General features: G+C 39.9%; 1 protein-coding gene across 3 annotated transcripts in view; it reads right to left on the bottom strand.

Moving 5' to 3' along the window:
• The window catches only part of SCHIP1 (schwannomin interacting protein 1), a 711,518-nt gene that overhangs the window by 516,396 nt on the left and 182,281 nt on the right, over window positions 1-12,841 (bottom strand). For all 3 annotated transcript variants that reach the window (XM_025425391.3, XM_035710256.2, XM_049105868.1), the window contains exon 4: window positions 6,154-6,289. In XM_025425391.3, the coding sequence (XP_025281176.3) occupies window positions 6,154-6,289 (136 nt within the window). The remainder of the gene's footprint in view (window positions 1-6,153; window positions 6,290-12,841) is intronic.

Raw genomic sequence — 12,841 nt, 5'->3', positions numbered from 1 at the left:
GACCCTAAAGCATCTTTCATACTCACTCAATGAGTGAAATACTGATTTGTAATACTGAACTGGATTTTATGACACGGGTGCACTCTGAGTCTAAATAAGGTGATTTAACACTGTATCTCACCAAAGCTGTAGAATAAAGACAGGATCTACATGAGGGCAAATACTCAGACTGAACTTGAAGTTAAGTGGAAAGAAAATAAGTTCCTTCTCAACTCTTTTTAGCAAAAGTGAGATGCTTAAAGCCTTTGCCTCTATGCTTAAAGGTCAACAACTTTGAGACTACTGAGGAGGATTGATTATATTACTATGGATGAGCGAGTCAGATATCAAACAAGAAATTGTTGATTTTGCATATCAATCTGAACCTGGAAAATGATCAGTATTAGCAGTCCTCAAAAAAAAAAAAAATGTAATCCCCAAACAACAGACTTATTTTTACATTTATTGAGAACAATGTCCTCAAATCCTTAACTTGAAAGGCTAATTTGGGAAAAAGAATCTATACCAATCAATATTCAAAGACATAAAAAGGAGTATTTTGGCATAGAGATAGCAAAATTTATCAATTCAAACTGTCATATATGGTTGTATATTGCACAATGTAATTTCTAAAACTTTGGGGGAAAATTTTGTTCTCTAAGACTCTAGTTTGAAGAAAAGAGAATTAAATCTACTTTTATGTAAATACCAAGAAGTCTTCTCTTTTTACATATGATTACTGTAGTCTCTGAACCAAAATTTGGGAGGAACAGACTGACAATTTGTGCTATTTTGGGGTTTGAGAGGCTGGATAAAAGATAGAGTTTGGGTTCTGAACATTAAAACTCACAGGACCTAAGTTTATAACAACAGCTGGACATAATACTGTAACTTGTCCCTGACCTGGAAAATCTAGGTTATTAAATTATTAAGTAGCACAAGGCTTACATTCTCTACAATTTCATAGCTTTCAAGACTGTACTGGAAGAAGTCCCAGGTAATCCTCTTTTAGGATCCGAGCTCCCCCTCAAAACAAGTGTGACTTTGTAAGAACCCTTTATCCTTTTACTCCTAGGATTTTTCCTGATGTATTTGAAGCTGGAAGTTGTAAATCTCAAAATGGGTAATAAAACTTGAGGGTAATAAAGCAGTTTGAATGCAGGTGTATGTGTTATGTTTGGTAGACACAAGCAGTACAGGCTTTTGATAGCATACTTGGGAAGGTGTGGTGGATCACCTGGCTGCCTATTGCTAACTATCCAGCTACTCTTGCTAAAAGCTAGGGTAACCCAAGCAGCCCCAAACATAGGAGAGCTCTGTCAACTTCTCTCCAAGACAACTGAAATAATGGGGTCTTTAGCTGGTCCAGACCACTGATCTTTGCACCTGCTCAGAACTATAATCTTCCTGACCAGGAGTGAAGTGAGGAGGCCTTGTGGCTGGAGTTGTGCAGGCTGTCATGTCTGCTGGAAGGGTGCTTTTGCATTGACTTATCTGAGAAGTGAGGCCACATAACCCTGTTCACCCCCAACATGCTACAGATCCCCGTGTTTCTTTTTCCCCAGATCTGAAGGGAGCAGAGTGACCTAGGCTTGCTTTTACTATGTACATGGGTGTGGTCTCTCAGAAGAGGCCTACTCATTGAGACGCAAAAAAAAAAAAAAAAAAAAAAGAAAAAAAAAAAAAGAAAAACAAATGCTTGATGTATTACTTTTGTAATGTACAGGTCCAATTTCAGAACATACATATATATCTGTATATATATATAAGAAGCAAGCAATGTGCCCTTCAATGTGAATAGAGTTAAAAATTCCACTTCTCTCTTCACAAGTTTTGCAGAGTTTTGAACACATGGAGTGTTTCCAAGAGCAGATACAGAATCCACTAACATTTATTGAGAGCCTTCTGGGTCCCACACTGTGCTATGTCTTACATATGTAGTGCCATTTAATATTCATAGAGATACAAATCCATCTCTAAGGTGGGTGTCCAGTTTGCAGATGAAGAATGATCTCTCAAGTGGTACATCTCAAACTCAGAAAAATAGTGGCAGAGCTGCTACTAAGTCACAGCCTCTCACTAAGCCAAGGCCTCATTTCATGAGCCACAGAGCCCCCTACAGGCCATACCATAACATGGGAACCCATGGGAATAAGCCAGGAAGGCAGGTTCAGGCAGACAGAACCAATTAGAACCAAATGGGATTGAAAATGTCTCCAAACAATACAAAGATTTTCTGAATTTATCTGAGACATATGCTAATGATTTGTGAAAGGGTTACCAAATCATTTAGAATTCTGTCCATGATATTCTATTAGACAAATACAGATTTTTCAGAGCTGAGAACTAAAAGAATAAGCACTTAGTCATATGAAATTGATTAATAAAGAATACACAAATCATTTACACTATTGTACTCCACTCAATAACTAATGCTTTTATGATAAAAAGTTTTTTCTCACTTTGATAACCACAAGCTCCATTTCAAAATAACTTGTACTCAAAATTGCTATTTTTAAAATAAATTTTTCTGTTATCTCATGATACATTGTGATATGAGGATATTTAATATGCAAATTAATAACATAACTTCATATAAATCTTCCCTCCTGTTGCTGTTTAATTTGGCACTGAGCAGCTGAGGTTTGAGGTTTTAATCAAAGAGCACTGAATGCAGCAATTTATAAAACCAAATGAGGATTCTTTTCTCGATTATTTCATTCACTGTTGATACATACTAAATTGTGGAACAATCTCAGAAATGGATTGATACACAGGTTATTTCTTCCTCTGCTTGACTATGTCTAAATGAAGGCTTATTTTCAAGTGGTATAATATAGAAGAATAGTGTAGCATGACAGCTCCAGCCCAATGAGTAACTCAAGGCAAGTCAGTTATTTCTTTAGGTCTCATTTTCATCATCTGTACAATGGAGATAATAATATACCTCCTTTATATGGTCAGTGAGAAGATTAAATGAAATAATCCACAGAAAGCATTAGCAAGGTGTCTGTCACATAACAACAAGTGCAGCAGCTCTTATTAAAATGATGATTTTGAGAGCTCATACTGAAACATAACTTTCTAATATATTTTAGAGCAGAAATATTCTCAGAACTACTATATCAACCATTAGCCAAAAGAGAGAAAAAGCATGCAAGAGCATCATTCTCAGCTCAGCACAGGGACTCACCCAGCTCAGGTTGCTGGCTTCCCATGTAGCACATGCATGGGGAAGACAGCTACTATGGGCAATAATTGCAGTGATGATAGACATGAGGCAGAGCAGCAAGAAAGACCCAGGAGTTAGACAAGGGCAGACTGGTCTCCAATTGAGGCTGTGTTAGAGGACAGTAGAGGGCTAGTAGTTGGGACAAGACAGGCAGCTGATCAAATTCAAGAAGACAGAGAATGGTCTAGGCAGCAACAGTGACAGACCAAGCCCAGAGAAAGAGGGCTGAGTTCAGCAAGCTGGAGATATCTGATAGGAATTAGGGTCCCAGAGAATCAACTATGGAGACACCTCATTGGGAACATTTGACTTGGACTGAAGGCTTTTACCCCTGAAGTTCCAAATGGACTCATTGGTTATTAGGGAAAGCTTATCTCTTTATGACAGCCTTAGCCCAGGTGGGCCAAGGATCATCCTTATATCCCCTCCATAAACTTCAGGTCTACTCATCAGAGAGTAGTTAAAATCAAGCCTTCCTATTTGGAACTCCCTGAGAGTATGTATGAACCCAGTGGGTCTGGTAGACTGATCAAGGCAGAGCAGAGTCACTTTGCTTTCATGGGGCTATGACAACCAAAAGATGTAAGGGTGAATCTACTGAAAGAGGTCCCAGCAAAGTGATGATTATGAGAAATAGAACAACCTTAGCTAGATATACCAGCTCCAAACAACTAAAATAAAGTTTTAAAAAATTATATATTGGATATTTTACCTGCTTGACAAACTAGAGACTTGGGGATGTTCCAGCAACTTATATTTTTACATTTTGTTTTGCATATTTAGTGTCATGCTACTGCCACCATCAATGCCAAAGTTGTTATAATCAATAACCTCTACTAGAATTCTGGACAGGACCTGCTTGCTTTCTGAAGCTAATTCCAATAATGTTTTTTGAAAATGTTTTTGATTCTCACTGTTTATAGGCAATCAGGAGTTGAGTGAGACTTGCACATAATGAAGAGAGTTATCCTGGTCCCATGAACACAGAGACAAGGCACGATGATACAGTAGTGGAGCAGGATGCCACTCCCAATTCATTCTGAGACACCTTATAGGAAACCAAATTGCTGGGGACATGTGAGAAAGGAAATCTGCTTTACTAAGAAACATCAGGGGACCTAGAGGCCAGGCTAAATTAAATAAGGTAGAACTGTTAGCAGAGCTGTGCAAAAGATATTGCACATCACACTTACGTGATGCCCCATGGGGATAGAATGTGCATTTATGCACACCAATACTTAAGGGGCTAGAATATAAGTGGTGTGGCAGGGTAAATATATTAAACAACAACAACAACAACAACAACAACCCATAGATTATTCCAGAATTTCAATAAAGCCCAGAGGTTAGCTACCCTACAGCAACACTAAAACCATCATGTATCACTGGACACAGCAATGGTTTCATACTGTCAGGAATCGGGGCTAATGAGAAAGTACAAAGGCAGTAAATCCAAACCTTTAACTCTTAGGTAGAATGATTTCAGATACTCAGTTTCCATCATTCAGATAAAATTTTCAGTCATTTAATTTCTATTAAATTAATTCTATTGTTATTCACAGCAAAGGCATCCTAAACACTCCATTTTCATATTATTTTTGACTTGCAAATCATGAGATAAATAGGCTTTACTTTGACATTTTCCAATGTGGCTCATCAGTGCCCTCTAGTGATCATGAGACCAGTTCAGACAAAGCACTACTCCCCTAAAAATTGTTTTAAAAAGGCACAGATTCACTGAGTATTCAATTTCTGGTATCTGCTAAAAATAGATCTCCTGGCACTGTTACTTGCACTCAAGTTATTGCTCTCTCTTTAGAATCCATAACAGATAAAGCTGTTTATTAAAGAACATGCTATGCAATCATCTGAAAACATGTCAAGCAACCTTTGCTTGATCCCAATGTGAATACATCGTTTTGGCCACTGGGGAGCCTTTTTACCAACGAATAAACATGATCACAAAGTAGTCAGGAAATATATTTTTTTAAATAATACACTTGTATAGTTACTTCCTTTCTTTTCCCAACTTCTATCTGTGTATTCCAGTCACTATCATACATAATCACAATGGCCATATTCAAAAATCTCTGTATTACAATAGCCTAATCATTTATTTCCTACCACATTTGGTATGTTTGTCGGTTTGTTGGAGTTTTTTTTTTTTTAATAAAAATTTTCAGCAGAGGTTCCCATTCCTTAACCTTTAACAGGTGGCCTTTGGACAACTGTGATCTGTAGGCATGGTCTAGTGACATTAAAATATTTTTTACTAGTTGCCAACATTTAAAAATCTGAATTTCCAGCATCCCTTGAAGGAAGAAATCACATTTGGCAGTGTCTGTCCAGCATCCCCACATAGCAACATATCCAGGAACCAGGAACATATCCAAGCAACATATCCATTCTCCTTACCCTTTAGGTAAGGCCTGTGTTCTTCAGTACTAGTCACAGAGTAGCCACATGTGTTCCCTACCTGGCCCCTGTAGGCATTTAAGTCACAACCCTTGAGTTTGTGACTCCTTTCAATTCTTCCTATATAAGTTCTCTTTTATAATCCTTATAACCAAGCTAATCTTCTATCGCATTAGCACCACAAAACTCCACCAGAGGCACAGACTAAAGGAAACATACTGTTACAAAGGAAAGGAAAAAGATAGTAAAAGAGAAATGCAAACATGCAAATGAGTAGTTTAGGCTGAGGTCAAATGGAATCGATTCTCTCAGGCTTGATGAAGTATATTTTGTGCTTAGGAATCATGTCTCTATTCTAAGATGACAAAACCCTCACCATGGGTTCAAATATAGCAAGTAAGCAATGCAGATACTCCTAACAGCAAACCACCTGCTCACATCTCAAGATTTCTTCCTTGGAACCAAAGACCTGGTGATCAAATAAATGATTGGCCAGTTAGGCCATAAAAAGGAAACATGGCACTCACGGGGGTGCTGCTGTCTGAGAAGGTGTTCATGCTGACGGAGCTGCTCAGCTTCTCTGAGGACACAGAGGGTGGGGATGGGCTCCTCTTCTCCAGGGGATCCTGCCGCTGCAGGTACTCCCGCCAGGCCCGCTGAATGCTAGAAAAACAAAACAAAACAGCACATGCACCGTCAGTACCCAGTCACAGCCCACAGACTCAGAAAAGCACAAGGAGTCTGAAGGAATTGGCTTTGGAGACAGAGAAAATGTAACACATAGAATGTGACAGAGGAAATCAGAAGACCTGTACTGTTTCTCTATTTGACTGGTTTCACATTCACAGGCTGCACTACGCTAAATCAGTCTACAAGGGTCATCTTAGAGGCATCAAAGTGAAGCTAGTTTGCACATGTAAATGTACTTTGATTTACAGAATGCAAGATATTTCCATTTCTCATCCTATATTTCAAATGAGAATAATAAATAGGCTGACATATCACTTACTCATGCACTAATATAACTTTATTGAAAGACTCTTCTGTGCCAAAATCTGTCCGCCCTAGGCTCTAGACAGCGATTACAATGCAGCTCTAGAGGGTGCCAATACTTTTGGATCAGAGGCCAATTTCCTCTGACGCTATGAAGCATAAGCTTCAGGGGCTCTTACAGGCCAGGGGTTTCTTCCAAGACCCTATGAGGGGTTCTTCACGGTTTGTACAAAATTGCAAAAGCAGGGGTGCCTGGATGGCTCAGTCAGTTAAGTATTTGCCTTTGACTAAGGTCACAGTCCCCAGGGGTGCAGGGATTGAGCCCCCCATGGAGCCCCCTGCTCCATGGCTAAGCTGCTTTCCCCTCTCCTTCTGCCATCTCCTGCTTGTGCTCTCACTCAAATAAATATATAAAATCTTTTTTAAAAATTGTAAAAATAGGGGGCACCTGGGTGGCTCAGTGGTTGACCATCTGCCTTCAGCTCAGGTCATGATCCCAGGATCCTAGGATTGAGCCCCACATTTGGATCCCCTCAGGGAGCCTGCTTCTCCCTCTGCCTATGTCTCTGTGTCTGTCATGAATATATAAATGAAATCTTTTTTTAAAAAAATTGCAAAAGTAGATATCTTTTGGGTTTTTTTAAAGGGCACCCCAAATTATATATGCAATTCAGACTCTATTAAAGAAACATATGGGGATCCCTGGGTGGCGCTGCGGTTTGGCGCCTGCCTTTGGCCCAGGGCTCGATCCTGGAGACCCGGGATCGAATCCCACATCGGGCTCCCGGTGCATGGAGCCTGCTTCTCCCTCTGCCTGTGTCTCTGCCTCTCTCTCTCTCTCTGTGACTGTCATGAATAAATAAATAAAATCTTTAAAAAAAAAAAAAGAAACATATGGCTGTGTTTTGGATTATATGTGATTACTACTTTATTATACAATCCTTGCTCAAAATACCTTATTTATTTATTTGTTTATTTATTTATCTTTCTTTGGTTTAAAGATTTTAGTCTATTTTATTTTTTAAAAGGTTTTATTAATTTATTCATGAGTGACACAGAGAGAGAGAGAGAGAGGCAGAGACATAGGCAGAGGGAGAAGTAGCACCCCCCCCCCCCCCCACACACACACAAGGAGCCCAATGCAGGACTTGATCCTGGAACCCTGGGATCACACCCTGAGCCAAAGGCAGACGCTCAAATGCTCAGCCACCCAGGCATCCCGGTTTAAAGATTTTAAACAGAATCTCAAAGAAAGTTCTGTAAGAGTTTGGTAGTCCCATTGCTTCTTCAGGGACCCATCTTAGTAGGGAGTAGCAAACTTTTGGAGATTGTCAATATCGACATCCTCTGAAGCACTTAGGGTCTCCCGAGTCCTTCTAACAAGTTCTGCCAATGGAGGGCACCTAAAGCCAGTAAGTCTGCCCATCAGAGGCTTTAAAAAAAAAAAAAAAAAGTGACATTGTAAATAAAGGCTATTTTAAAAATATAAAATATTTTTAGAATACCCACAAATTTATATTCAAGGTATCTCTCTCTCTCTCTCTCTCTCTCTCTCTCTCTCTCTCTCTGTCGCTCCCTCATGGTCTTGATAATGCAGAAAATACAGAAAGAAAATGTAGTAGACGTTTGATAGTTTACATTTTAGTTTATTGAACACCAGGGGGCAGTGTGACACCTTTAAAGAACCAAATAGATTTTGCTGGGCAAAATCTGAGATCTGCAAAGGTGAATTTGCACTTAAAGCATCCCCTTTCACCTCCTAGTTCTATGGTGCCTAGAAAGTGATATGTCAGTTTTCCTTAAGTCAGAAATTAAGAAGACAACATTCCTTTCTTCCAGGTGGGTGGATATCCTCTTTTAGTTGACAGCGAATGTGACAAAATTAAATACCTTTAAAATGTGTATGAAAATCACCTATAAGCCTCCTTACCTCCTTAATACAAAAGCTATTTTAATTTTTGAATACATACCTTATGATCCTTTTCCACATATATGGAAACAATTTTACTTAGTTGAAATCATATTATGCTATACTTGATTCTTTTTTAACTCAGACGTTAAAAATGAGAGGCCAGTCACATCACTGTTACCTAAATTGCTATACTGGATATTTTTTTGAATGGTGAAATCATGCTATTATTACTCTCTGAATCATAGGACACTACTTACACTACACACTGTTTACTCCCATTTGACCACAACGATGAGAACTTTGCAGATTCAATGAATACAATCTCCAAATGCTATTTTACCAAAAGAGCGAATTAAAATGAAATGAAGAAGCACCTCATCCCTCAGTCATGGGAAATCACTTTTCAGCCTTCTTATCCTAACTGTACCAGAATTCCTACTCACAAGTCTCTTTTAAGCCTACAGAGAAAGCCCTGAACACCACCTTGGCACTTACACTTCTATTTTTTTTTTTTTTGTAATTTTTTAAATTGGAGTTCGATTTGCCAACATATTGTATAACACCCAGTGCCCATCCCATCAAGTGCCCCCCTCAGTGCCCGTGGAAGGGGAGGTGGGCGGGGGGCGGGGAGATGGGGTGACTGGGTGATGAACACTTTTACTTCTAAAACAAAGCTGTGCTATCAAACAATTCTTTAAAGGCAGGTTGCAGTAAAAGAGCACATTTTGTGTGTTCCTATATTTTGAATTATAAATACAGAGGCTTATTTCAAGGTAGATGATAAATGCATTTTTCAATAATTTTTTTGTTTGTTCAATTCCTATTTGTCTTCTATCTCAGGGATGGTGTCATCGCTTGCCTCTGACATTTCTCTGTACATCCCTGTCTCTTTTACAGTGCCCGTGGCTGCACTCACAACCACTTAGGGGCTCACAGCTAGTGCAGTCCTGGTTGTCACTGGATGTCCTTATACACGACATGTCCTTACCTATAAGACAGAGCTTTGAGAACTGGGATGAGTCCTGGTACTTTATTAGCCTTGAAGGATGGATGGGATTTAGACTGATGAGAAGGATAAGGAAAGGCCTTTGGGCAAAGCCTTGGAAGTGAAGGTACCAGGCAGAAGGTAGGAGGTTCCCAGAGAAAAGTGGTAGGGCATGAGGCTGTGAAGATACGAGAAGGATCCCAGATGTCTACAAGGACTGGTCTGGGGGTAGATTGGGCAGTATCTGCCTCTTAAGAGGGGGAACCGTAACGTGGCACAGTTGATTGTGGCCAAATCTTACTATGTATCAGAACAGTCAGAAATCTTGATTTTTATTTGAAAGTTACTAGTTTTTTTTTTTTTTTTAAGATTCTATTTATTCATTCATAAGAGGCACAGAGGGAGAGGCAGAGATGCAGGCAGAGGGAGAAGCAGCCTCCCTGTGGGGAGCCCAATGCGGGACTCCATCCCAGGACCCCAGGATCACGACCTGAGCCAAAGGCAGACACTCAACCACTGAGCCACCCAGGTGCCCCTGAAAGTTACTAGTTCTTAAATGCTACCAAATAATTTTTACAACTTCAAAATACATTGTTACTCAAGAGTGTTTGAATTTGGGGATGGAAAAAAAGGACAGCATCAAAGAGGACACAAGGCTGAGTATCTCGGAAAATAACCAACTCATTACATTACGTTACTCTTTTAATTTGTACTTTCTCATTCAATTCTTACCACAAGTGGAATGTGAGGAAAGCACTATTATTATCATAGTGACAGTTTTTGCCTGCCCAATATTAATTTTTCCTTCTTTTTATTCCAGCACTCACTTTTCTTTGGGGACCCACCAACCCATGGCCACAATGTTGGGAGAGCCCGCACAAGAATGAAGTAATAATGTGCACAGCAGAGCTTATAGAAGAAGGAGGAAAGAGATGTCTGAGGATGCTTGACTATCTGGGTCTAGAATACGCTTGAAGCACATTAGCCCCTGCATGTTGCTATTAGGTGATCCAATATAATCTCTTTTTAAAACATAAGTCAGTTTGAGTTGAGTTCTTTTACTTGCAACCGAGAGTCCTTGAAAATTTCAAGAAACAAGATGGGAACTAACTGACAGATCTGACATTTGGACCAGATCCCCTGTCTTTCCATTATGTTGTGTTTCCTCCTCATGGTTCAGCAAAAGACAGAAAACAAAGTGATGAGTTTGGCTTGTCACATACTAACTTTGAGTAGATAAATAGAACTCCTATTTGTTTAAGCCTGTTAGATAAAGTTTCTATGTGTGACTAAAAGCTATCCTAACAGATAAACCATGTTTTCATTATTTGGTGTCTGCCGCAACCCTGTATCCTGATACAAACCTGCCCAAATGCTAGTAAAGGGCCGCTACATACAACAGGCAAGTTTTCCACAGCATTTGTCTGTATCTCTAGCCTGCTTCCGCTCCATTCCAGTTTCTGGCTGGTTTGTAACTCCTGTCTTCATTTGATTGTTGGTACTTTCTACTTAGATTGCTGGTACTTTGATTGGTGGTCCTTCCTAAGCATCATGGACTTATGCTTTTCTGGATCTTTCTGCAGGTTCCTTCACCAATACCTATGACCACCTTAACAGTCAGCAACTCCTAACTTCCTCATAGATGGAATTTGGGCAACTTTGGGCAACATTGAGAAAGCACTTTAGAAATAAGGTACACAGGGGCTACTGAGTCTATGAAAGAGAACAGCTGCTCTCGGGGATATTAACCATTCAAAAGAAGGGTGTCAGATTAGGCTAATCCAGACAACTCTTTTCCAATAAGTCTTCCTCCACTAGATTATGAATCCCTTGAGGGCAGTAACTACATGTGTCCACCATATTGCCACAGTTCTAGAAATATGGTAAGTAGGAGATATATTCTCCTAACATTGTGTACCAGAAATAATTCAATAAATCCTCAAAGAAGAAAAAGTTTTAACTCATGAGGAAATGTGCTTAGAAACTAAATGTATTTATTACATTATTCAGCTCTGTGATTTCTGTTCAGAACTTTCTTCCCTTCCTTAAAGTTCTTACTGTGGTCATCCATTCTTCTCCCAAGGTCAGTCAGTGCTTATACAAGTATTGCTTTAAACTCTTTACTATATAAATTACTTATCTCTGTTTTATTAAGGTTTTTTTTTTTTTTTTTTTTTTTTTTCCCCTTCTGTGGCTTTATCTTGTCCTTTCATTTGGAACATGTTCCTCTGTTTCTTCATTTTGCTTGACAGTCTCTACTGGTTTCTATGTGTTAGATGCAACAGCCACCTCTCTGAGTCTTAAATGGTTAGCCTTGTGTGGCAGATGAACCTTATTGCTCAACCTTGCCCTAGCTGTTGGCTGTCTCTCAACCTCTGTGATTGTCCAAGTAGCCTATTTTATTTTGAATAGCTCTCAGTAGTGGAAGGTGTGCCAAGACCAGTCAGTGTCCTAAGGGGTAGGATCATAATCAGAACCTAAATTCAGGCTGAATGGAAGCCAAACTCTCAGGTAGTAGCTTTTAAAATATGAGGATATATACATTCCTGTGGGGCTGCAATTGTAAACTCTGTTGGGCTCCCGAGCCAGGTGATCTGGAGATGTCCCCTGGGTGGCAGTAGCAAAATCTGGGGCTCTAGATAAGCATATTATTTTGTTTCTGGAAGATTTGTGTAAGTTCCAATAAGGGTTAGGGAGATCACAAAGATGGTATCTCCAGGCCTATATTCCCTGAGAGCATCTCTGTAGCCTATAGATGTGTGCCAAATCTGAAGTCTGCCCCTAAGGCCCATACTTCAGGTAGGCAAATAGACCTCTTTCACAGAGAGGCCAAGGGTGTGTTTCATCTGCTGTCTATTCAGAGGCCCTAGGGTGGTAGCCTGCCAGGAATTGCTTTTCCAATTGTTACTGTCCTATAGGACCCATGAATGCAAGCCCCCTGGCCCCCCAAAGCCAAGTGATCAAGGGGTATCCCCTAGGCAGCAGTCACAAAAACCAGGGCACCAGATGTAAAGACTGGGACATCAGACATGTATAAGATCTCCCTTTCAAGATATGTTAGTACTCCGGAGTGTGGTAGAGGGAATTTAAAGATAGTGTCTGCCCTCTGAGGTCTTAGACAAAGTTTACAGTCAGTCCTTCGATGAGTGTTTAATTAAAAGCCTGCCCTTCAGGCTGCAGCTATAATGATAAGCTAATAGGCCTTTTTTACATCAATACTGAGCTCCTGGATCTGTTGCCTCTTGCCATGCCCTGGAGGTGATAGCTGTTTAAGACTCTTTCTCTGTTGGTTACAGTCCTATGGGGACTGCAAGTGCCACTAGAG

Source organism: Canis lupus, chromosome 34 (genome assembly GCF_003254725.2).
Source record: "Canis lupus dingo isolate Sandy chromosome 34, ASM325472v2, whole genome shotgun sequence".
In the NCBI taxonomy this organism is placed as follows: Eukaryota; Metazoa; Chordata; class Mammalia; order Carnivora; family Canidae; genus Canis; species Canis lupus.
This window is presented reverse-complemented; position numbering and strand designations above follow the sequence as displayed.